At 42.5% G+C, this 26,646-nt stretch overlaps 1 protein-coding gene across 1 annotated transcript in view; it reads right to left on the minus strand.

The window, feature by feature from the left end:
- Positions 1-26,646, minus strand: part of LOC111223705 (C-myc promoter-binding protein-like) — a 74,588-nt gene that overhangs the window by 6,820 nt on the left and 41,122 nt on the right. The window contains exons 13-28 of the mRNA XM_022747949.1: positions 23,921-24,066; positions 23,564-23,602; positions 18,392-18,525; positions 17,401-17,533; positions 16,948-17,154; positions 16,615-16,743; positions 12,457-12,598; positions 9,884-10,012; positions 9,481-9,573; positions 8,131-8,250; positions 7,708-7,857; positions 6,106-7,316; positions 4,715-4,952; positions 4,041-4,144; positions 3,210-3,385; positions 2,806-2,973 (exon numbers count right to left, since the gene is read on the minus strand). Of these exons, the coding sequence (XP_022603670.1) occupies positions 2,806-2,973; positions 3,210-3,385; positions 4,041-4,144; positions 4,715-4,952; positions 6,106-7,316; positions 7,708-7,857; positions 8,131-8,250; positions 9,481-9,573; positions 9,884-10,012; positions 12,457-12,598; positions 16,615-16,743; positions 16,948-17,154; positions 17,401-17,533; positions 18,392-18,525; positions 23,564-23,602; positions 23,921-24,066 (3,319 nt within the window). The remainder of the gene's footprint in view (positions 1-2,805; positions 2,974-3,209; positions 3,386-4,040; positions 4,145-4,714; positions 4,953-6,105; positions 7,317-7,707; positions 7,858-8,130; positions 8,251-9,480; positions 9,574-9,883; positions 10,013-12,456; positions 12,599-16,614; positions 16,744-16,947; positions 17,155-17,400; positions 17,534-18,391; positions 18,526-23,563; positions 23,603-23,920; positions 24,067-26,646) is intronic.

Below are 26,646 nucleotides of genomic sequence, written 5' to 3' on the forward strand. Positions count from 1 at the left end.
TTCCAGAGGATGTAGAGGGGCTGGATCGGGGTCCTGGTGCAGCTTGAGGTTGTCCCACAGGATCTGGATCAGTACGTGTTTACTGTCCTCCGACATCCAGTGACGAGAACCTGACGAGCCGAGGGAGAGGGAGGCACTGTGGAGTCAGTCTGTCAAACTAAAACCTTCTATTCTACTTAATTTAACCTGTAAATGGGCCCAATTATTATTACAAAAATTCATCAGTATTTGTTTTTAAACATCACAACAATCCAGGTAAGTTTCTCTTCAATGTCATGACACAATAGGAATTTATAACTGTGATGATTTACTATTTTTTCTGGGAGTGCACAGAAACATCTGCATGGTTTTTATTTTTTTCAATGAAGATCTAAAAAATTGAGGACAATTGAGCTTTTAATTGAAATTACAGGTAAATCACAGTCTGTGTAGCTTCCTGTATAAAATCTAACAATCAACAACGACGCCTTAAAAACTTGTTTTTCTGAACTTCAGTGGTTTTGTTCTTTTCAAGTGTCTGACCTGTGGAGTCCCTGTTGCAGATGTCCGAGGTGAGAATGAGACCGGGTAAGTTGCTGGGCAGGTCCAGCCGTCTGAAGTACCAGACCAGGTTCCAGTAGATGATGGGATGATGGTCCACCCTGTCGGCCTCAGTGATCACCGGGGTCGCCCTCGTTCTCCAGAAGACTCTCCAGCTCCTTCCACAACACAGCGGGCTCAGGTAGGGAACCGTCACTGGCTCAGGGTTGTGGAGCCGCCACTCCATGCTCGTGGATCCTGGAGGGACAACGATGATAGAAGTTGATTTCTTACTGCCATGAGCAAGTAATGGGGTGGGTGGGTGACAGGAGTGAGCTGAATGATTTGTGTGTGAGCTCACAAAACGTATAGGTGAATGTGTACGTAAAGTAAAGTATTTGTCACTTCAGTTGCTAAAGAAAATATCTGATTTTAGGTTGCACTGCTTTGCATTTATTTGTCAGGGTTCATAGCTCTCGTATTGAAACCTGTCTTGAGACCAACTCATAGTTTCTTAGTCTTTAACGAGGACTAGAGTAAAACTCAACTGACTAAATGACTGAAATAGTTGTGTTGAGACATACCGTGGTTTCATTGAGACGGCGCTGGGCAGGCTGCCTGACGTCGGCAACAGCGTTGGTCGGGATGCTTGGTCCATAGGACCAAAAGGGGCGTGACGCTGCGGGCCATGGCGCTCCGGGGGACAGCGCCCTGCCGGCGCTCTGGGGGGATATTGATACCTTGAGTCCTGGTTGATCGCGTCCTGAGAAGACACAGAGAGGACCGTCAGCTTGTAACACAACACACAACTCAGCTCACAAGTCACAACAACAACATTTAACAAATCACAAGAAGCTGCAACTTTATTTCTGTAAAAAGGTGTTTTCAGTTAAATGGTGAATGAAAATGTGGTGTCGTCGTACTTTCAGCAGAATCCAGGCGCGTAAAACCCTGTAAATTGGTCGAACTCGTAGAACTGTGTGTGTACGCACAAAAGCAGAAATATGTACACATGCATTTCTTTTTGTCACTTTTATAAAGCTCAATAATTGTGGAACTGGCTGCACATGCATGAGCCCCATTTCCACTCCCTCAGTTCGCCATAAATGGACGTAGCGACGCCCTTGAACATCTGTATCCACTGCTCATTGGACCTGTCAGTGAGAAGAACGGCCAACAGGAAGTGCAGGTTCACTGATGGCGTTGCATCGGCGAGATTCTTCAACAGCACCAGAACAGCTGTGACTACACACGACCGTTACCCACGGCTCCTACAGCCAGATACCACAAGTTTATCAAACAAATCCAAGCAATCATCGTGTTGATATCTCAATCATAATTATTGAACATCAGACGGATGATCAATGAGTAGTTTATAGAGGCCTTATAGAAACAGACTTTACAATCTTCTATTTAATCTCCTCTCCTATGTGTGAAGAGCAGACATCCTCACTGCACAGACTTTTCTAAATACCAGTTCATGTGCAGAAATTAGTACGTGTATCATTTTCACATCTGGCACCAGATGTTTACATCATATTAATAATATTCAGCAAAGACACCAACAAAATTAACACAGCAAATCACCTGATATCTTGGCGTCAGGTTATCACACACTGTTCATCCCTGTTGCTCACACATTTCGTAATCCTGACACATACACACACACACACACGCACACACACACGGCTTTGATAGGACCAGGTGCCGCAGATCATCTCACATCACTCTTTTACAATTCAGATGCGGAGCATGTGGCTGCAGCTACAGTGGGTTCCCACTTCAAAAGCAACGTGTGTATTCAGACAAACTGAAAGCTGCATGAAGATGAGCCATGAAAAAAAAAAAAAAATCACTCAGAATACACCACGAGAACAAAAAAAGTTTTTTAAATTCTGAGGTAGATGTGGGTCTTATTTTCTGCTTCAAGCTCTGGAGTTGTGCTGATGATGGTTAGCGCTGTGTTTCATTGTGTTTCACTGTGTTCATCACATTTCCACCATATATATAAAATACAGTAAGAAAATCGTAACAAAGCAGAAACAACAAAATAAACTGAATAAATATTTTACATACATGAGTGTGAGATATTCATTTGGAGGACAAAAGTTTAATAATATAGATACAGATCTGAGCTTCTATCATTCAATCATCTTTCTTGTCTGATTTCAAGTGGTTTATCTCATACAAAGTATTTTCTGTGATGCTGCCATCAAAGCAATAAGACATCCATGTGTGTGTGTGTGTGAGTGAACAGCATGTAAACAAATGAAGAGCAGTGAGTACCTTCCGCTTCCTGAGCACTCCTGGACAGCAATCACAGGGAAGGGAGGGGGGGCAGCTGTTGTGGGACAGGGTGTGGACAAGGTGGACGTCCCCGTGTCCAAACCCGTTGAGGCAGAGTACGATGAGGTCATCGCCTCGTCCACCGATGGACTGCCCTTCAGGAAAAGCCTGTGGGGAGGAGAGAAGAGGGAGGAGTTACGCTCACATCCTGACATGTCAAATCAGTGTGGTGTTTGTGTTTGGAAAATTTAATAATTGAGGACAGAGAGGAGAAAAGGCTCTATCAAGCAAAATTTCCACACTACAGGTCATGTAATGATTATTCCATAATTATTCCATACAGGACTTGATCCTGAAAAAGATCACATCAAATACATAAAACATTTAAAAACCCTTTTGTCTACCTGCCGGGTCCTCGCATGTCCCTGATCTCCACATTGAGGAAGGGCAGGAAGGGGTTCCCACAGAAGGGACAGGTGGTGTTCAGGTTGGAGTCGTCTGCTGTCCAGCCGGCCATAATCTCCTCGTCGTACACCAGACAGTCACACGTCTTACAGCGAGAACAGCTGGAGATCAGCAGCTGGGAACACACACACACACACACACACACAGACGGAGAGGGAGGGAGGGAGGGAGGGAGAGAGAGAGAGAGAGAGAGAGAGAGAGAGAGAGAGAGAGAGAGAGAGAGAGAGACCTCTATTTAATAGCTGAGCTTAAAGACCAAAAATGCTCAAGATTTGAAATCATCTACTTAACCACTGATTCTCAGTTATATTGTGCAGCACTTTTGAAAATCTGTTCCACACTATGTCAGGGCGTAGATTAATATTTCTGATTGTTACATGACTTAATAAAACACGATGTTGCACCACCTGCTGCTCTTCTCTCAGGGTCATTATTGAACTGTGGTAGTCGAATCTACCAACCTGAAATATTTAAGATTACCTCTCAAAGCAGTTTTCCTGAAACCATTTTCCAAGAAAATTGTTATTTTCAAAGATGCTTCCTGTTACGAAAGTCAGTTACATGCACAAATACATGTTTCTACAGAAAAGAAGAACTCACAACATCATTTACACCTTTATATTTTTAGCAAAAACCCAAAGTAGATTAAATTGTACAAAAACATGTTTTCCATCAAACCATTACTTCTGGTTTCCTGACTTTGCCTTTAACTACTGTGACCTGATCACTGAATTGTGCTTTTCTCCTCCTCATCTTGTAGTTCGACTCACCTCCATGGCGTAGTTGTTGAAGATGCTGGTGTTGCTGGTGTAGCGTGACGAGCCGAGGTCCGACTTGTCCGGCAGAGGGAAGCCAGGGGGAGAGATAGCACACCCTGCAGGAGCATGAAGAGTGATCAGAATACGTGACAAGACATAAAGAGTCAGTGTCACCTCCAGTACATATTTTTTTTAACACATCTTTGAGATGACCATCATCACCGAAGACGTGAGCAGGATTCTTTAATGGCACTTTGGGGATTTCTCTTGGTGACAGGTGTGTATCGTTGAGAAAAGTGGGAGATACTGAGATTTTCTATCTTTCTGTCTCTTTCATTGTTTGTCAGAAAACAAGAATTGAACTGACATTATCAACATTCAAATAATCAAACTCTAATAACTGTTAATCCTGTTTTTCTTTTTTGTGATTGTCATTGTTTAATGTTGCAAATCTTTTGCAAATAAAACTTAGCTGGTGAAAAAACTATATTTTAGCATAAATTCTTTGTTGTGGAAAAATGGGTCACAGAGGAAGTCTTTGCTTGGAATTGAATCATATTAGAAACAAACAAGGAAAACCGTCGATATAATGTTTCTCCAGCTGTCATCATCTTCCTGTGATTGACAAAGTGGAGATGTTTTGATGCATCTAGTAAAACCTTGGCTGAGATGAGAGTCATTTTTACCAGGGAGCAGAGATGTGGTTCTCCCATGGCTGGAACCTGCAGAGGGGCTTTCCAGTCTGCTTCGGAGGGGGCTGCGTCTGGGGCTCCTGCGAGGCCCGGCGGGGCCAACGGGGCCGTTCCTCTGTGGTGAGACCATGGAGCTCTCTGACACCCCGTAGTCCTCCTCATCCAGCAGGGAGGTGCAGTCTGGATCTCCGATACCAAGGGAGGACACACTCAGACGGTCACAGTGACCGTCCTGGATGAACGGAGAAGGGTGTTCAGTGTTGTCATGGATACTCACAGCAACAGCAGATCAGGTTCAACACTGATTAACACCTAAGACTGTTCATGAGGTACAAATAAAATTCTATATATGTATTCAAACACATCTTCCATTTGACTTTAATCACACAAATCAATGAAATCTAAAAAATATTATAGACAGATACAGTATTTGGATTTTTAATAATCAAATTCATTAACCCACAAATTGCGCTGCTGATTAAGGGAACAGAAGCTTTTAGGGAAAAGTTTGGACACAGTCATGTTGCCAGATCTCTTAACTTCACCCTACAGGTCTGGGGGTTGATATCATGATATATCATGATACATTTTACACGTCAGGAGGAGAACTCTGACACTGACAATGAATTTGTGACTGTAAAGAATTGAAGATGCATGCTGCTCTGCGTGTGTTACTAGAGGAGTATTTCTGTTTGTTTTTTTGTTGTTGATGGATTTGTGAAACAGAAACACCCAGAGAACAAACATAACAAATATCAATGGAGTCTGCTTCACTCTGTCCGCTGGAAAATACTGTCACACACTCAGAAGGCCACAAGATGGCAGCAGCACTTCAACTTTAGACTCTTCTCCTACTGCTTATATGAGAGCTTAATACTGAGTGCCACTGAAAGTGAATTGCTACAGTGTTAAAATACAATCATATCAGTGTTTATGCAGGTTTTATCCCATTAATTACAAACTGTGTTGACTTTGCATTACTGAACACGAACAGACTGAGATGTGTCTGATCCTTTTTTCAATTAAAATATATGATATAGGTCTAAAATTAGGTCACTGTGTTTGTATAGCGTACTTGAGCTGTCCTGCTTTTAAGAACAGAACATGACAGGAAGACTCACATCTTAGACTCATATAACAATTTAATTTCAGTGATCATGAGAATGCTCAGCCTAGTCCAGGCAGCCACTGGTTTCCATGAATTTTTCTTTATGTTTAAAAATCAATTTGAAGGTTATTAAAAACTGCAAGTAATTTGTTCAAGTTATCATTTTTTAAATTTGTAAAAGATGTATTATTGGTATTGCAGAGCACGTATTTCACATTTATCTCTACTTTCACCTGCACTACCAGACAACAGTAAGCTAACTGTGAAGACCCTGTACCTTGGTAGGTGTGGTGTATGTGGCAAGACGGGAATACCAGCGGCTCGCCTTCTCCGCCACACCCTTCCCAGCGGAGAACATACTGGTCTTGAATACATCCAGCGTAGGTGTGAGCAGAGTGTCCAGAGCGAAGGAGGAGGAGGAGGGTGAAGGCGACGCCAGGTTCATCCTGTCTGTCCTCTCTTTGTAGGGGCTGGGGCGAGGGCTGGGGCTGGGCGTGGTGCTAGAGCTGCGACAGGGGGGCGACGACCACAGACGCTGGCGTGAGATAGGCTGGGAGGGCGAGGGCGGGTGGTATGTGCGGGAGCGTGGTACTCCAGCAGCCCTCAGGGGAGAGCTGTGGGGCAGACTGGCTCTGCGGGGGGCAGAGAGTGAGGAGGGGTGGAGGAGGAGGGGGCTGGCTGGATCCTGCAGGTCCAGGCTGGGCGTGCGGCTGCTCAGTGGGCTGCCCATGTGGTTCATGTACAGCTCTATCTCCCTGGCCAGGTGCCTCCGGGCACTCGGGGTGCCGGCCTCGTCCCCTTCTGGGTACTGATCCTCAGTTTGCTGCTCGGACTGAGACTCTGCTGCCAGCAGTGACAGAGGGTCGTAGCCCATCTCGATGTCTGTGCGCTTCACAGCTCCTCTGGACGTCACCGTGCTCATGGGGCTGTAGCTGGCGCTGCGTTCAATAAGTTTCTTCTGAGGTTTGTTGCTTTTATGAGAGCTGACGCCAGCCCCTGTGGCAGGCTTGTCTAAATCCAGATCCTCCAAATCAAAAATGGCCTCTGTGTTACTTCTGTCCTCATCGCTGGAGTCCTGCCCCTCCATGTCCTCTTCTTCCTCCCTGTGATCCAGACTTCTGGCAGCCCCTGTCTTAGCCGCAGCCCCCTCTAACCCGCCCAAAGCCAGCGAACGAGGCCTCTTATTCTTACCCAGGTTGGCACCAGAGAGGATTTTGGCATCTGCACCCAGGTGTCCTGCGATCTTATCTGGGTCGGTTTCACCCTGGCTCATACCCAGGCCGAGGACGGTGGTGCCGCTGCCGCTGCTGCCCACCGTGTCTCCGCTCAGGCGGCGGCCCCTCACGCCCTGCCAGTCGTGAGCTGAGCCACTGCTGGCGCTGCCCACCACCTCCTCCAGAGCACTCTTATGTCTCCTGAGCAAACTGTTGGTGTTGACTTCGCCGATCTCGTCCAGGGAGGAAGTGAAGAGGAGACCTGCGACGTGGCCTGAGAGAGGGGGACGGAGGGTGTAAGAGCTACTTTTTTGTATAACAACATAAACAAACTGCACCAAGAGTTTTGACTTGATAAGTTTGACAGGACACAGAGTAGAAAACATTTTTCAACCACTGATACTGTTTGCCTACAAAATTAAGACTGAAAGTTGAATAGACGTCACTCAATAGACGTGCTTCCTCTGGCTTCCTCTCCATAGCAACAGCAGCTGAGGCTCATTGGTGCTGGAATAATCAAAACTGATGGCCTCAACATAAACTTACAGTATTGTTTAGTTATCTAGTAAACTCCTGTGTTTCTCTGCTGATACAGTGGAGGAAAAAAACATTTCAGTCACCAGCATCTCCTCCCACTTTAACTCCACGTAGGTTGAATTCTGTACCTGTGCTGACGGAGCTCTTGGGTTTACAGGATGAATCGTCGTATGGGCAGCTGCTGCGGACGATGCCACGGGGTTTGAAGGAGGAATGGACCTCCATGTCCAGCTGAGGAAGGCAGTCTTTACTTCCTTTGGAGCTCTCCGTCTCTGACACTGACAAACACAGAAATTACAATTTCAAATGTTTTTAACTATGTGCACAGCTTGAAACACCAGACTGTTCTTAAAAAAATCCACCGAAGGATAACATGACTGAAATGCTTTGATGTGCATGAGAAACTAAAAAGAATGAATCATCTCTGGTGGAGACGGGAAGATCAAGGCAGAGGAAGGGGAAATCCCGTGTGGCTACGAGGCTGCCAAGTTATCATTTTTTGGGAGGTACAGTAGAGAGAAATATCAGATCAGATCATAGAGACTACTGACAGGAGCTGCAGTCGCTCTCCTTCTTGTCGTCCTTGTCAGCGGCTGTGTCCTGGGCACTGGGGTCTCCTCTCCGAACCTCCTCTTTGGACAGCGAGTTATAACCCAAATCTGACTGATCTCCTACAGAGCAAGAGAAACAGAGAAAGAACCGGATTAAATGGAAGTAAGACGACACAACAGACACAGACGTCTCTGACAATAAACCACAAGATCACAAAAATGTAAAACACAGTGATGATAAATCTATCTAGAGGAAGGATTCAAAGCGGCACCTCTTCTCTCAAAATAGTTGCACTTCAGCACCACAGCATGTGACAGGATTGAGAGTCAAGTCCTTTATTTTCACAGTATCTACTGAGCGCCACCAAAACAAGCTTTTCAGTATAAAAACCTGAATCTATTGTAGCTTCACACTGTAGTAGGAGAGGCAAATGAAACATAAGAGGAAAAACTAGTGAGGCGTTTCTTCCCTTTCATCTCCTCAATCCTGGGAGGCACCACTGTTGCAGGGAGAGGAGAAAAAAAAAAAGCAGCTAAGCTGTGCTGGATAAAAGAGTCGTCCTCAGGGCATGCAGCTCCACAGTTACTATAAGGAAACAAACTGCACTTTCACAGCTGTTAATGAATTTAACTGTTAAGACTTGACATTAGAAAAAAAAATTAAAAAATGCTGCCATTACTCCAGGCTGACTTTTCCATCTGTCTCTTAAAGTTCTTGGTCTCCAGGCAACCAGCTGTCTGATGATTTGTTCTCCTCTTTCATCTTTCCCATGAACCTCCCTGGCCGTCATCTCTAAATAAAGCATGAGGCAGCGTGGCACGGCTGTAATACAGTATGGAGCGACTCACAACTGATGGCAAGAGACAAAACTCATTCCAGAACTGTAATAATCAATGAGCAGCACATCGAGGTCCTTCCCCCCCGCTGCGCCGTGAGCTGTCGTTCTCTCTCGCTCTTTCTGCACACAAGGCAAAGACTCCTGCAGAGGTGGCATCTCAATGATTAAAATTATTTCCGTAATCAAAAAGAATGTGCCTCTGGGTAATTACTCGCTATAATTGACAATGACAAATCACTCGGTGGTGAAGCGAGGAGGGAGAGTAAGAGAGGAATGCAACAGAGAGATGAGCGAGAGAGGAGCAGCAGACTGTGATGTGCCGAACAGAGAGATGACACAGTGGAGGGAAGACAGAGGAGGACAGATCATAGAGACTGACAGAAACAGAGAGGAGAAGAGTGGCAATGAGAGGGCTGAAGAAGTCAGAAAATAAAAACACTGCAGAGCAGGTACGACGAGACAGAAATGCTACCGGAGAGAGACAGACAGGCGGACTGACAGAGAGGTTTACCTGGGTGGAGGGTGGCTTCTCTGAGCTCAGAGCCCCCCCAGTGTGAGTGGGTCACCAGGGCCCTGGCGCCCACGCTGCCGCCCCCACGGCCGACTGCATGCAAGGGCAACACAGGCAGGGCCAGAGTGAAGGGCAGGGTTAGGGACAGAGCAGAGCAGAAACCACAGCCGCAAAACCAGGGAGAGACGTGGATGGACAACAGGGACGAAAGGAGGGTGGAAGAACAGGCAGCGGAGGGAAGGAGGTTTAAGAGGGAAACGAGGAGGTGGAGGAGGCCGGTTGGTGAGTGGGACAGATGAGGGAGGAGGATAAAAAAAATGTCATTGAGAGAAAAGAAAAAAGATGTAGAACAAAATGGCTGCCTGTGAAAGATGGAGTCAAGCAGCAGCCATTTGAAGTGTACCTGTGCTAGATCTATCATCAGTGGGGTCTACTTTGACGGAGTCAGTGGCGTAGGGGCCCTGCTCGGCCAGGTTAGTGTCGGCAGAGCTATCCAGGCTGCCGTGACTCACAGCGTCCAGGTCGCTGCCATCTGCCCAGAAACAACAGCGAGTTAAAAGGAAGCCGAGCGCCATCTCTGCTCCACAAGGGCTCAACTCTTCTTCTTCTTTTGAATATATACTTCTTTAAACCTTTAAGTGTGGATAAGCAGGTGGAGTATAGTGTCCCTGTGAGTCTATGTTCTGCAGTGTCACAAAGTAACAGCATGTTGCTTCTGTAATTTGATATAAATCCAGCTGAAGCAGCATTTACAGGAAGAATGATAACATGAGAAATGACTGTTTAAAAGTACTTTATGCATAAAGTTGACATTTAATATAAATCATTTCCAGGATTCCAGCATTTCTCCGGGATAAAACACTTTTATTTGCGGGTCCCATAGTTCCCTAATCATTTCCTAGAAAGGAACTGATGTGCAACTGCAAATACTTAGTTCTTGTGTAAATCAATTCCAACTAATTGATAATGTGATCTAGAGTCTTTTAGTCAGTGCACAGCAAATCAGCTGAACATGAACAAATGTAAAACTCATCTACAAGAAAGCACCTACTTAATTTCACATATGGAGAATAAAGTTTCCAATCAGAAATTAATATTTACCTGGATTTAAATGGGTCTTTCTTTTTTTCAATTCTAGATTTTAGCAGTTCTTTTAAGGGAATCCTTCTAGAAATCAACAAGTGTTAATAAACCCAACGCACCAAACTTAACTCAAACAACTGTTGCAGAGCTTCGTTCCTCATGATAAGTACCACAGTACATAATTATTTCTAGGAAACCTCTGAATTCATCAGTCATGATCATCAATTCAGCACTGGCCAGTAATTTTCATGTTTCGTGTCACAGAAAGAATAAAAATTATGGTGTTTTGGGCGGGAGTGAAGCAAGAGGGTGGGGGCAGTGTTAAAAATCACTTATTTCAAATTATATTGTCAGTAGCATTGTGAAAAATTATGAAAAATCCCACTGTGGTTTGTGTCTCTTAGTGGTGTGTATGAACGAGTGTGTTTAACCTTTAAAACTGAATGAACTCAGATGAGGAGCGCCGACGAGCACGATGCTAACCACTGGTAACAGAGAGTATTTTAAAAAGCAGGGATTAGCAGGACAGGGATTAGCATGCACTGGGTGTGCAGGTGTTCACTGGCATGCAGGTGAGTTAAATCACACATGTTGAGATACTTTTGTTTTATAGTTTTATCTTTCATTGCTGGTCATTTATTACAACTGACAAATTTTGATGAATTTGATTTGGTGGGTGGTTTGATTTTCTTCTCTAAACATGGGATGTATCTGTGATGATAGTAGGATCATGTATTGTTTATAATGTTATTACCCTTTAGCATCCTTCCTGTATGTCTCTGATAATCATCTATTTAGATCATATTTAATAAGCTACTAGGCTAATCGTGCAAGACAAGCTTTTCCATGTCTCTGTATTATTTGCTGTCATTCCCTGTAATTTTATAGTTGGCTAAAGATTGATGCCACACAAACTCAAACTGAGAAAGTGAGCACAAAACACAATCTGGACTGTTACCCATATCCAGCTATTTCTTTTACTGAGTACATCAGAGAAGGTAAAGGTCTCCAGGTTTGGTTATATTATTGTTCACATGTAGAGGCAGTATAAAGGTTAATACAATAAAGTAATATCCATACTTAAAAGTAAATCCAAGTATGTGGTGCTCATAGTTGCTCTGGGTTTCAAGGTATTTTTTTTTAAATGTAAGGGGAGCATGTTGGAAGTTAAAGCAAAGTCCAACTTCAATCACATTAAGTCCCTTTTTAGAGTCTAAGATAATGTCAATATGTTTTTAAAGTTCAGGTTATTATGAAAAAAAAGGAAAAAAGTTTTGGGGAAAGATCAGAAATCCTCCTTTTCATCGGAGCCGGCCGGAGAGATGTGTCTGTGTTTGATTGACAGCAGCTGACAGGCCGTCAGACTGCCAGTGTTACACCGTGGGGAACGAGAGACGAAGTAAAAACCTTGTACTGCAGCTACATGATACGTGGCGAAACAGTGTATTGTTAGTCGTACTGAAGAGTGCGAACAATCAGTTGCTACAAACCAGCATCTAACTGGAAGTGACATTTGCAAGTTTACATGCTGTTAAATGTGCTGCAGCTGAGCAGCTAATTAGCTACCTCGCCTGAACTTTTCCCTGGTGAATGTTTGTGTGGTGTCTCGTTCAACAAGCTACAGTTCAGGACAAGACATGTTCATGTTTGTAAGTTAGATAAGATGGAGACTTCAGCAGGAAAGCTAACATCGGTTGTTGTTCGGAGTCTGTGGCTCTTGTCCTGTGTAGCAGCTGCTGTCTGGCTCAGTGTGACTGTCTACTCTGCCTCTGAAACAGCGCTGATATCATTGTGTTATGCAACATTTGATTGGGTGTATCTAAATAAAGTATCCATCCATGTAAATGGATACCTAAAAGAGTAGTCTATCAAAGTGTTATTGATCACAGTTACCTGACAGAGGGCTCTGGGTGTGGGGGGCATGTCGTCGTAGAGCCCGTTTGAACTGCGCCACGCCCAGAATGACGTTTCTCAGCTTCATCCACAGGAAGTATCCTCCTCTGGTGCTGGAGGGCCACGTGCTCTCCAACACCGCCTGGACGCCGGGAGGAAAAGAGACAGAAGAAATGGAGGAGGAGGAGGAATATCAGAAAGAGAGAGGAGACTAAGATAAGATGACTGAAGGAAAATTAAGCTGCGAAAATTACTTTGAAAAGTCATTTTCTTGTAGCAGTGTTGGAGTCAGTTCATTTTTAATTCAAATGATCAAGTATATGAGTGTTTTTTTGTTTTTTTTCGTTTTCAGACCATGACATTTTTTTATACTCATCTACGAGCTAAATCACTGAACAGAAAACATCTGAATATTGTGTGAACTGTGGCTCCGACTGAAGTGAGTGAACTAAAACTGACCCAATCTCTGTTCCATATAAAACCATCTTGAATGAATTTTTCATCAAAGGCAATAACTGCAGTGGTATTAAAATCCACAGTCACACTCAGCTTCAGAAAAAGAAAAGGAAAGGCACTGCAGCTGTTGATGGCCAAGTCACGTTCAAAAGTCTCTGTCTGCTCCAAAAATACACTTCAGAGAGCCTTGAGAGAAACACGACTGGTATGCCACTGAACAGGGCTGGGTTTATTACCCGGGCTGCTCCTGAGCAGAGGCTCTGAAGATCTGGGTCAGGTGAAATGAGCCTGCCCTCCCGGCGATGCTGTCAGCGATCAGGCCACAGACCCACTGCGTTTAACAGAGTACCATAACCTTTTGTTCAAGCTCGACATTCAGTGCGTTTCTGTGTGAAATCCCAAAGACGGGCACTCCTGGCCACAGGGTGCGACAGACTTCATGTGGCGTTTCAGGCTGATATCGATAACATCTTCATACTTAGAGGGGAACGCCTGAGGGAGCTGCGCCATATCTGCTAAATGACCTCAAGTAACATCACTTGAATCAGTTGGGGCTGAATGCTACAAGTCTGAAAATTAAAAAAAAATAAATCTGGAGGTCTGGAGTTAGAAAGAAGTTGCTTCATCTGTGCTTGAGGCTAGTGGCTCAGGGCTACATTAGCGGCTACTAGCATAACACAGCCGAATCTCTGACTGAATTGTCAACGTTTCTGTTGCACTGTACTGATGAAACAACGCTAAATCAGTGGAGATATCTTGAGCTGACACCACGTTCATGCCTGTCCATTAAATACAAACCTACCACCGGGAGACGGTAATCTTAGCTTGCATAAAGACTGGGAGTAGGGGAAACAGCTCATCTGGCTCTGTCAAAAGGTTAAACAAAAAAAAAAAAGGCATCAGCACCTCTGAAGCTCACTAATCGACATCTTCTATGTCATTTGTTTAATCCATGCAAAACTGAAATGAAAAAAGAGAAGTGGTTTGACAGGGAGTTACATGGTGGACCTATTTCTTTAGATAGAGCCGGGCTAGCTGCTTCCCCTTGCCAAGCTAATTCATCACCTGCTGACGACAAGACTCCAGGAAGGAAATAAGTCTGATACATCACCTCCATAAAACTGCAATGTGTGAGTTTTGCACTTCGGGTCTTGTGTGGAGTAAACAAACGAGATGTAAACTGTTAATTAGTAGGGTTTTCAGGTGATGCTAGGTGAATTATTTTACCATTTGACAGAACTAGGATAGCTCTTTCCTCTGTTTCTAGTTTTCATGGTAATGGTACGTATCTATCTAAATGACAGATATGATTCCTGTTGACTAATATAGGAAAACAAAAACAATTCACTGCCCCAATTTAAAGGTAGAGGGGAAAACACATGGACAACTTGCACCTAAACAATGTTTAGTATTATTCCGTTACAGTCACAGACAAACCTCCATGATTACAAGACTGGTGGTGACATAATATTCATTAAAAGGCCGTTATCTTGCTCTACACACTATATTCATTTCACCATGAAGCTCACAATAGGCCGTCGTTGTGCTGAATGCTGATATACACAGACAAATGGGCCACTGACTCATCTGACGCTTCATGTGGTTTGTCATCCACAGCACAGTGTTGTTATCAAGTCTAAACCACTCAGGACAAAAACCCAGTGTGGCTGAAAACAGTTTCCTGCAGTGATGCTTCCCTGACCGAGCTAAGTCTGTCTCGACTTAATGATGATGATGCGTCTTCTTGGTTTGTTGTTGTTGTTGTTTTTCTACAGGCTTGAACTGTTTGGATTTACACTGCTGATACTAAAATCTCATGCAAGAAATTGCTCTAAAAACTCTGAATTAAATTGTGTGCTAAATGCTCCCACTCTAGATCCCACCTCTGGAAATCATTTTACTATGTTTTGTTTTGAGCTGCATATAATAACCTGAGATTTGGTTGGTGTCTCCAGCAGCTTTATTTTCTCTTGGACCGTCTCTTGTTAACCTTTTATGTTACATAAATGTTATTTTACAATTATTCTCCCCCGTCAATCGTCAAATGTTCCAGCTCAGTGTTGTTCTTCTTTACCATTTCTCAAGGATACTGATTGAAGAGCTTTAGCCGTGCTTTTGTGGAAGTGAATTGAATACTGCTATTACATAATGTTTCATCTGGAGCACTGTTCTGCAGGGAAAAGGTAAAACAGCTTGACGTGTAGATCCCTTTTACTGGGGAACAAAATAAGTTTTATGTTCTATGCAGTGTCATGAGGAATTTTCTTTTAGTTTAGTTCCAGGTTCATTTTCTGGAGCTGTTCCTTCCTTACTGAGGTTTTAATTTAGACACCTGTGTTGAAGCTTAAAAATGTTCTGTCCCATTTTGTGTGCAAATGAAGGCCATCTACATTTAATAGGGATTGAATGCCAGAATTTACAGATAAGTCTTCCCTCCTCCTTCAAAGACTTAACGACCTTGAAAGGAAAAAAAACACCTGCAACCGACCAGTGCAACAGCTGCAGTGAATACTGTCTGTGTCTGTGGAGGTATCAGCGACTTTGTGTCTCAAAGTCTTCTGTTTCTGAGATGAAATAAGATCCTCTGAGGCATCAAAACACATTGGAGTAACCTTTACTGCGGCCTTGTCTTCTGACGGCCTGCTCCCACATCATCAAATTTACTTTTATGTTCCCTGGGTTGCCGGATCAGGGACAGGTTGCGCTGATAACAGAGCCACGACTCATCCTGTCACCTGGGTGTGATGATCACCACACGACGGCATGCAACCTTGAGGGGAAACTGCAAATGTCACCAATGTTTCTTTTTATCTGAAAGCCGAGGTCTGCGGAGACATTACCGTGATGAAGCGTCTCTGGCTCGTGAGGACTGACCGCAGAGGAGTGAATTCCAGCGATGAAGCAACAGTGGTGTAATAATTTGGATTATTTATGCAGCTATTTTGAATTATGAATAAACAATCAGCATCCAGGCTGCAATCAGTCTGTTCTATAATATATCAAACAGTTCCCTAAGCTATATTTATCAAAGGCATTCATATAATTAGATACATAATAATACTAATGTAGAACATTTAAGTAACTTGTGATATTTTTCTGCATCGTAATATTAACTCTATCAAATGATTTATTTCTTTAATCACATCTGAAACGACAGCTACAGTGACGTACTGTCTGTTGTACTCGACTGTGAGTTTATGCAACTTCCTTAAATGTCACTATAACGCCAGCATGAGGACAGTTTGATTTGTACAGCAGCCAATTCTCCAGACTTTTATTGTATTTTATTGCTCCAACTCAAGTCTGTGTCCTCATCCATCACAGATGATGGAGAAGGGAGTATCCCCCACTGGACCGTCTTAGAGAGATTTGTTAGACATTTGGCTGTCATGGGTGTGTTCAGGCATTAAGTCAAATTTGCAGCAAAATCAGCAGAATATCCGTAACATGCCCAAATCAGGAACAGCAGACCCAAGGTGACTGTATACTCAGTCTCCCACTGCTAATATATTTTATTAGTGAGGTTATTGCAATGGGTATTTATTGGCCAGTTGCACCTATTTCCGACACTTTAACCCAAGACCTCTATTTCGTAAGTGTAAAAAAAAAAAAAAAAAGCAGACTTGGAATATGTGCACATAAATAAAACCCTCAACTGTTACTGGCAGATTTACATCACACATGATGACTAGAGGTATGTACCTTGTTGTAGTAGCCGTACGTGATGGCATTGGGATGGACTCCAGCCTTCTTCATCTCAAAGAGCACCCTGACTGCCAGAACAGGCTGACCATACTGTCCACAGAGCTGCATCAGCACCCGGTAGCAGACCTGTGTTTGTACATTTATGACTGTTTTAGCAGAAAGATAATGACCTGCAAAAATTTTACTTGGTTGGAAAAAGATGAGTTTAAACTCTAGTAATTAATGAAAATGAAATGTTTTTTAAGGAACTATTGTCAAAATGTCAGAAATAACGATGTGTTTCTGGTTGAATAACTGTTAAGCATTTATTTTCGGGAACAGTTAATGTACCTCGTCGGGGGGCTGCAGTTTCTTTGCCTGCATCTTCCTGAGGACGTCGTAGGCGGTGCGAAGCGCCCTCACCTTGGAGTGGCACACCTTCACGTATGCTGGCAGACAGATGAACCACAGACCGTAGCAGTGACGGAGCAGGCACTTGGACCACAGCTGAGGGATGGATGAGTACTTCTTAGCTATTTTCTGGGCCAATTTGATCTCCTGTGGGTGAAAACAAGGGTAAAGGGAAAGAAGTTTTTTAATGCACAATTCAGGCTCAAGGATATGAGCCTCATCAAAGCAGCCATCACTATAAATCTAGAGTGAAATGAACTCTTTTCAATATCTAATCTAATATAAGGTGTATAATATTGCAGTTCTGAATGTAAGCTGAATTGTCAATCAGCCTGGACTAATGATTCACCAATAACTGAATGTGTGACAGCAGTGAAGTACTGCTGTGCTGACCTGCTTGGTGCGTCTAAACATGGGGGCGGGGCTGGTGGGACAGCTGTGCCTGGCAGTGAGGCGGGAGGAGGGGGTCCGCAGGCCTTCCATAGGGTCAAACAGGTCAAGACTTAGCACTGGGAAGCCGTCGTACCTGATGAAGAACATTCACACACACACATTAGTGAAAGCAGCACACAGTTTTATTCTTTGTCTTCTTATAAAAATAATAAAACATCTCCTTTCTTATTATTTATGTGGATACTAAGAAGGATTATACTCTTTAAAACCATTTTTCAGATGCACATGTTGATTTAAACTCATGACGAATCGACCAACACTCAAAGAATAAAAAGTTTATTTGACTTCAAATGAAGGTCACAGTGATTATAAATATGGTTTGCTTGTAACTACTTGCAAACAGAGCTGATAGAAAATTCTGGAAAGCTGTTGGTCATTATGGATTATTAGCGGATCTTAATTTATGTGGATCTGAAAATTCACTTTGTATAAATCATTTAAAGCAGAACAGGACTGCAGAATACAAATGGCACGTATTCAGGTCCACACAATCCAGCAGCAGCGTTCAGTCTTTGGTCCCAGTAAGGGAGCTGGACTCCTGCTGGTTCTCAATCAGCTTGTTCCAAGTGTGAATTCACAGAATTTCACCTCATGTTTTTTAATTCAGATCTTTCAATTTTCTTCCTGCTGTTCGATGTCAGTCTTATGTTCAGCTAGTATCAAGATGGCTGCAGTGCATCTTTCACATTTACAAATATTATTACCCTTGCCTGTTTACATATTCCACATTCTGATTCAAAAGCTCAAGTACCAGCCTGTTGAGTCGCTAACTTAGCGAAGGAATCCTGTTATTGGTCAATCTAACTGTAACAATTTTGTCATTTCTGGTGTGAAAGCTTGGTCACAGTTACTCACAGTCAGGATGCCACCAAACATTTACATCTACATATTCTGCAATCTGAGAGGAAAGATCTTTTTTTTCTTTTTTTACCTGTAGCAGAGTGGATATTCCTCCCCCTCGGGCAGAGGAGGCAGCTCTGGAGGTGTGATGAAGACTGTGTGCTCACTACGCTGGGATTCATCAATCTCTATGAGCCTGGACTCCTCCGGCCTGTCGCAGTCCACCTGCAGAACACACAAACAGGAACAGAGATGTGTGATGGGAGGTGGTACCATGACCCTTCATCTATCACAGCTGACACACGTAGGGAGCACCCCGTTGGACAGGTGAGAAGCTCAACATGGGTCTTGAAATTATGTCCTGTAATAAATATTTCAGCATTTGGCCAGACACAGGCCGATTCACCTTAAAAAAACATTTTTTTTTTTTTTTTACTGAAGCACAATTTTCAAATAGTTTTGTAGCTGTCACTCTGATAACAGGATTTCTACAAATGTCTGTAAGAGCTGAGGGAGGGTGACAGCAGGTGACCTAGATTTCCTGAGTGAACATGCACCCATTTTTCTTTCTTCTTTTTTATTTTTACGCACACACGCACAGACACACACACGTACACGTACACGTACACACATGCACACACACACACACACACACATGCTGAACCTGGCCTGTGTGATTCAGTTCTCTATTTGTTTCATACATAGCAAAACTTTCTTTACTGGTCAACTCAATAAAAATGTGCAAACTGTAAAATGACAGAACACAATACGGGCAAAATTAATGTATAGATATGAATTACAGCTTGTAGATTTTAACTGAAATACAAACAAACAGGACAAGAACACACCATAATTGACAGCTACACACCCTCTAGGTGTTGTACCCCTCCCAATCAGAAAATGGGCAGAAAAAAAATTTAAAAAATCAGTATGACACACCTCTAACACCCTGGACGTAAACTGTTCCACCATACTCCTCCCTCTTTTCGGCACCACAGAGCATTGTAACATTGCCGAAACTACCAGACACAAGAAGAGCTTCTTATAATACACAGTATATTTACACAAAGGAACCAAGGATGTCGATTCTATAAATCTAAATCTGCACCTCAGGGAAACCAAGTCAGTGTGTGAACAGCAACTTTATTCTGCTGCAGAGATCTGCTACCGTACAGTGAATCTGTTAAACCCATATTTCAGAGACTAATTATCTTCTGGTCATCTGAATGAATTCACCATAGCCAGCACATAGTCTGTGGCTATTAGAAATCTACATTTTGAATTTTTAACTACATTTCTATATATATATTTATAATATGCAGATATATAGATTGCCAGGATTTCCAATCAGTTTGATTTAAACAACCACCAATTTGAGTATATTTCGACATTCTACAGTATTGAACCTATTGTAACGCTCTCATGTGAATGAAGTCCCCTGCAGTCAGTCCTGTGTGCTTGACACACGGCAGGTACAAGCCTGCAATCAACTCCACAGGAGCATTACTAAACAGCATTGTTTCTAGCTGCATGTCTGCAGCCATAACCCCTCATCCAGAAGATAACATCTTACAGCTGCTCAGAGGAGGGAAAAGTGCTACGATTCTTATTAAATAGAGTCAGAAAAAAAAAAACATCACGGGGACTGAATGAAACTCATTCATCAGTGACTTTTGGAGTAACCGCACATATTTTACTGAAGCCATGTTGGCTGACAGATGAGACTTCCAGTTTTCCAAGTGAATCTTAAAACAGGAGGTCTGAGCTTTATGGTGGACATAAAAAATTAAGGGTCATGGAGGGAAGCTTCATAAATAGAGAAGTGCTTAATGACAGGCTTTAGCGCTACAAGCTATGATTTTATTAATGGCTGATGGAAGGGAAGTGAAGCACTTGCTGAAAGTTCATAATTTAGTCTAGTTATTCTGAGAGTAATTAAAGTTTGATAATAACCTTACTCAAAGCAGTAAAGCATGAAGAACTACAGTGTCTGTTCTTTGCTGTAGTCTAAAGACTTTTAGGCTCTGGAAAATTTCGTTATTTCACCTGGGCCTAGTACAGATTATCAAAGTGACATTTCTCCGAGCACGGATTAAAAAGTGCAACATGGTGTCTGAGATCAGCCTACAGACACCTAGAGGGAGAGTAAGGGTCCTTCCCAACACCCACCCTTATGGTATTAGCTGGTCAAGTGTCTACTTATGTGACATAATCCCAGTTGATTTTCTGGAACAGATGAGGTAAGGATATTAGGAAGTATTACAGTTCAGATTATAGTAAGAATGCAACCTCATGAGAGGAGAGCAGTAATCGATTAATCTAGAAGCACAGAGACCTACTGCACAGAAAGGTGACATGATAATATTTTCATTGTTTGTCAAAAATTGGAAAGAAAATAAAATATTTCTAAGTAAGGAGAACAGATTAATTGTTAATATTATGTGATGGCCATTTGTGGAGTTTCTGCCATAACTTTGTAGTGTTTGGACATGAATAATAATATTCAATCTGTCAATAGCTTAAACTTCTTCATGTCTGCTGATTAATGTTGGTCCCTAAAACCAGTTCATAGTTGCACTTCCTACTACAACTGGACTGGTGTTGCCCAGTGAGCAAGTTGCTGGATGCACTTAGCTCTGAATAGCACTTGGAAGGTGTATTAGGAGAAGTGTGCATCAAGTGTACGTTTAAGTGCACAGTGTGTTGGCACTTTTCTGACCTGCTGTTGCACTTATGTGCTCAAGACTGCAGCACAGACCGTAAGAGACACAGCTGGAATGAGCCAGTTGAAATGAATCAGGCATCTACTCAGGATGCCTTCAGGGTATGTCACACTTCAAGATCCACCAGGAAGTGAAAAAGGGCATGGCTGGGAGAAAAGACATCTGGCTGAATAAGCTGTAGAAAGACATTTGAAAAACTTTTTAATCTTTAATGTGTCTAAATAATTCCATTAAAAGTTGGGAGTATTTAAAGAACTAGACGTCCGCTGCCTCCCACACTAACAAACATAATGTAATCTATACCTGTGGACATTGAAACAAGAAGTATTTTGTTGTTGTTTAGTGTGAGACAACCTACACTGGTCCATGGAGACTGCAGACAGCTGTAATGATGAAGAGGCAACCAGATCTTCCGTCAGTTCAGACATCATTAAAAAACCCAGACAGGTGAGATGAGAACGTCTGTGTCTCTGAAAGAGCACTCGTTTCATCTGGATCAGACGGGGAGATTTCCAAAGGACTGAGCGCATGAGAGAAAGAGAGACACCCAGTCTGCTGAATGACTTAGCAGTTATACACAGTTCTCCCTGACATATTCATAGTGGCCCCTGATTCCAAAATGTTCTGCCTAATCACACATTTTAATATTTTGTGTCAAGTATCAAAACAGCAGTGAAGTGGGAGGGAATGTACGGTTTTGAAGATGCTGTAGGGAACTAAAACAAAATCAGGGAGTAAATATTTAAAGGTACAACCCACAATCCAAATCAAAACTGTTTCAAATAAGTGACAACAGAGGACAATAGAGGGACTGGCGATAGATAACAGCTAACGATCTTAGTGTTTTCAGATGCTTAAAGGTTCGTATTGTTTGTATACAGCTGTAAAATAGATCTTTGGTTCCCATAGACTGAATATAAGATGAACGTAGCCTCATAGCCGTCGCTTTCTGAAGGGCGGTTTGGAAGCTCAGAGTGACCTGCTTCACTGTTGCCATCTTGGCAGTGCCTGACTGTGCCTAACTCCTGGCTAATCCAGAAATGGGCAAAGAGGGGTGTGTGTGGAGCCCGGACTTCAGTGCATGCCGGTTTGTGGCGAGCATACGCTCACCCACCTGTCACTCAAAGTTGGAAGGTTGGACATTTTAACACGGGAGTCTGCAGTTTTTTGGCACTTCTTCATTTCTCAGCCGCAGAAGTTGCTGCTTGTTGTTTCATTTATTTTCCAATTATGATCAGTTGACAAGCACAAAATATGATTTATCATAAATCTCACTCCTCAATAAGTATACCTGTAATGTATTTGTTTAAGGTTGTGTTTGTTATGTTTAATTACTTTAAATTTTGGTTTGATGTACTTTAAGAATCCCACTATTGTTTACATTCGATTTAGCCCCTCACTGTTCATATTTTTACAGCTTTTAATTGATGTAATTATAACTCATTTGTATGATTAGTTTCTCTTTGGTCTTGTTCCCCTGGATTTAATTAGTTTTGTTGCTGCAATGAACTACTTTCCCTCAGGGATCAATACATGTTAACCTTATCCGTCTGTATGTGACTGCTTTTGTGTGTATATTTGTGTGTAGTAAAATGTCTTTGTGGGCTGAGTGGTGCAGTGTGCCTTCTCTCCTAGTAGATAATGTAATCCAATACAGACAGAAGATTTAATCGCCTATGGAGCTGACACACAAAGAGGACAAGGAGCCCCGGGCCTCACCGCAGGTCTGGGAACACAGGAAAGGGAGGCGGTGGATGTTGGCCTCTGGATTCACATCCACTATGTCTCGATTACAGCCAGAATACACACTCACACACACAAGGACAGCCAAGTCTATTTCAGAGTCTGTTACAAATGTCACCGGCAAAAACCAGTGACCCACAGACGTGACTGGGGAAGCGAGTGGCGGCGTGGACTTTAAGACTGCAAACACACACAATTTAACCTTCAACAAACACATCTGATAAAGCAACACTGCCCCATGAGCACATTGTATCAAACAGTGAAAATGCTCCCAGTGGAGCAAAGAAGATCCACTGAGCCTCTTCATAGTGTCACACTGAGGGATATGAGCCCAGGGGACGCACAAAAAATCTAACCTCACTGAAGCTCTAAAAGCCCTTACTCACTTGACTCATGAAAAATTGAGGCAGAAATCTTTACAGAAAAGTGTGAATATGGATTTTCTATGCACTTTCGATATCTCAGGAGAAATTGTTGTCGCTGCAACTGTTCCATGGACAGCTAATATTCCAAACATAATTAAAACTATCAGAAGGAAATCATTTAAATTAAACACTGATACGTTGGTGGGAAAACTAAGATGACAGCTCAGACTAAAGCTGCAGGGTGGAGGGTTGTCTAAACGCACACTACTCACTTCTCAGAGTCTAGGAGGCAAATATTGTTTCCTGTACAAGCTATTTTGATTTTAAATAACTTTGCTGTTTGCTAGGACCGTGCACCAAGCAAAAATCCCCCACCTGGAGACAACATGTACCCAAAGCAGGTGAGACTCCACCAAGTAATAATAGACTTACCTTGCCTCCTTTGTCCGCACTCCGCTCTGAATTGTACAGCTGCTCGCAAACGGAGGCAGAAGGAGAAAGAGAAAGAAAAACTCAAGGAATCAGAGAAGGAAAGAAGAGAAGCAGGTTTGGTTGAAGAAAGGTGAAGTGGAAACTAATAACACTAGTGTAAGTGGAAAAAGAGAAGCCTGTTGAGAAAAACAGAACCTCTCGAGAGGAAGGACGCTTCAGATGGGCACAAAGTTGACAGTAAAATGGCCTAAGAGGAAAAGGAAGAAGTTTTTTTTTGTAGATTTTTGTGAGTAGCTTAATTCCACTGCATCAAAACTAAAATATAAACAGAGTATGTTTTATAAATAACAAGCTCACTTTGTCCACACAGTCGTCAAAGAAGGCCAGGCTGGCGTCTTTGTCGCTGACAAAAGAGCACTCCTCGATGAAGCGGATGAACATCTGGGTCTTGGTCATCAGTGAGTAGAACTTCTGGTGTGAGCGGTCGCGGCTCTTCAAGAACCCTGAGGACACACATGTTTTATGTTAGCCTATAAAAGCCTGACATTTATTCTCCTGACTAATGTGACAAATGATAATTTAAGATATTTTACATTTAACTTATTTGATCAGCTGAAAAGTGATTGACAGGTTCACATTCACGGTGCGTGATTTTGTGGTTAAAGAATCCATTATCCCCTAAAAGGCTCTATATAGTGTATGTGTAACTTCCATTTGTCTTGGTTTGGATAATGCAACCTGACACAATGTTATTAGTATAATGGCCAATTTGGGATGTACAGGAGAATGTGAAATAGCTTCCTTGATAGATGCTGAAAGCAGCCTAACTGACTAATAAGCCACTGCTGTTGCCAGACTGAAAGCAGGATGGATGGCCACTGGCTCACAGCACAGAGGTGGAAGCCAAACACCAACCCTGCGGAGAAACACTTCCTGCAGCTGATGAATATTTTAATCCCGACACTGACTGCCTGCAACCCAGACCATCAACTGCTTCTGAGCAAACCTCCTACGTACAGCCTGACAAGGCTTCTGGACACTCACACTGTCCTAACTACTGATTTAATGATTAGTTGATTGACTCGGGACAAAATTTGTTAATAGTTTCTACTTAAAGCCTTTAAAATACAAAGTGTTTCCTTCTTTCTTTGGCTTCATATCACTGTGAACATTCATGCTCTGACAATTTGAAGAACAAATAATTATGTGATTAATTGAAAAACTTGTCAACAAACAGTGAAAAATGCAACCTTCCTCTGAGCATCACCACAAAAGACCACAATGCAATGTGTTTTTAAAAACATTGACACTGTCTGTAATGAAGGTCATATCAGCCACTGACAAGAAGTAGTATGGCAAAAGATGTATGAAACTGTAAAGGTTCAAAATAGCAATAAATGCATTAGATGAGCCTGCGCTGCCAAGAACGACTTACAGGAGCTATTGATTAGCTTTTCCTCAGCCTAGATTGAACTTTAAGCCAATATGGGCAAAAAGTCCTTTAAGTGTTCAATGTGTGTGTGGATATTTAAACATCAACAATTCATTCACGAGGTTTAAATGTCAACCAACAGATTTATTAAGACAGTTGTATTTTCATTTAGGTTTCAAATTCTCTATAACAGCTCATATTCCTCAACAGTGGTGATAAAACACCTCCACCCTCCACCCTCAAAGTATTAAGTTCATTGTGAGCTGCAACAATTAGCCGCTTAATCAATTTAGATAATCATCTCAAGTTATTTGTAAAGAAAGAAATGTCAAAATTCTCTGGTGCCAGCTCCTCAAATGTGAATATATATATTTTGGTTTAAGACAAAATAAGACTTTTTGAAGACGTCACCTTGGGCCTCTGGAAATTATGATGGACATTTTTTAATTTTCTGGTTATGAAGGGAATGATTATTTGATTAATCGAGAAAAAAGTGATCCAATCTGCATGTAACACAGATTGGATCTGTTAAAGTGACAGATGTTGGACTAAATGCACTATAATCATATAATGGAGGAAACGTGCTTTTTGGGAGCAGCAGGACAAAAAAAAAAGATTATACTCAAAAATAAACACATTCTGTAATTCTTTGTTGTTGTGAATATTAGGTCTGAAAATGGTCTGGGTTTTCAAACACATGGCGCACAAGCTGTTACATCTTTCCTCGAGTCATTATGTAACGTACTGCGGCCGTTCCTGTTTGCTATATCATGTAACTCACACTGGACACGACCTTGGCTCCAGCTCTCCTCTAGCGGAGCAGTCATGATCTCACCGCAACTCATTTCAGCTGTTTTGTGAACCAGCGTTCACAGGCTCCCGATCCAGAGGCCACGCTCAGGCCTCTGGAGCATTTTGCAGCTGCGGCGCTAACTGACTCACTGACTCACCTTCAGTCTGCAAACAGCCTTGAACCACTAAACCCCCAGCCTTCCTACACATACAGTTTCTGTGTGTATTTACTCAGAGGTGGGGATGGACACTAATGAAAGCTCATGTATTAAACAGCACCATCTGTTTCTGAGGCTGTCCAGCTGTAGAGAGGAAGGTGCTACAGATGACGCAGCATCAGTTTATATATTCATAGACTTATTAGGGCTAATCATGCACTGTAACTGTACAACTGTGACTCAAACTGGCTTCACAGCTTTGGCTGAATAATTATTAAAAAGTGGAGCAAACTAAACTTTTGTCAATGACTGTCTGACACCGGACCTCAAACCTGCACACTGCATCTAATCACAGGTGCTTAAATACTGAGAATATTATTGATTTTCTCCACTTGACTGCTCTACCTTTCAAATCAGTCTCTTCTATCAGATCTCAGATGATTTAAATAAAAATCAGCACAGCTCTGGGTCACAAGAACCTTGACTGAGAACTGATCTGAGACTTGGACAGATTTAGGAAATTGATTGCAGATAAAAACTGACGGTAGTGACTTGAGCTTAGGCTGGGGTAGGAGCCATTTGAGACATTAAGGTTTCATGTGCTACTGTGAACTTTAGGAACTAACTGAGCCACTTATTCCACTAAAAATCTGAAAAATAGCTCAGTCCAGTGAAAAATGGCCAAATTAGAAGCAGAAAAA

Source organism: Seriola dumerili, unplaced genomic scaffold, assembly GCF_002260705.1.
Source record: "Seriola dumerili isolate Sdu_G_001 unplaced genomic scaffold, Sdu_1.0 BDQW01000011.1, whole genome shotgun sequence".
NCBI lineage: Eukaryota > Metazoa > Chordata > Actinopteri > Carangiformes > Carangidae > Seriola > Seriola dumerili.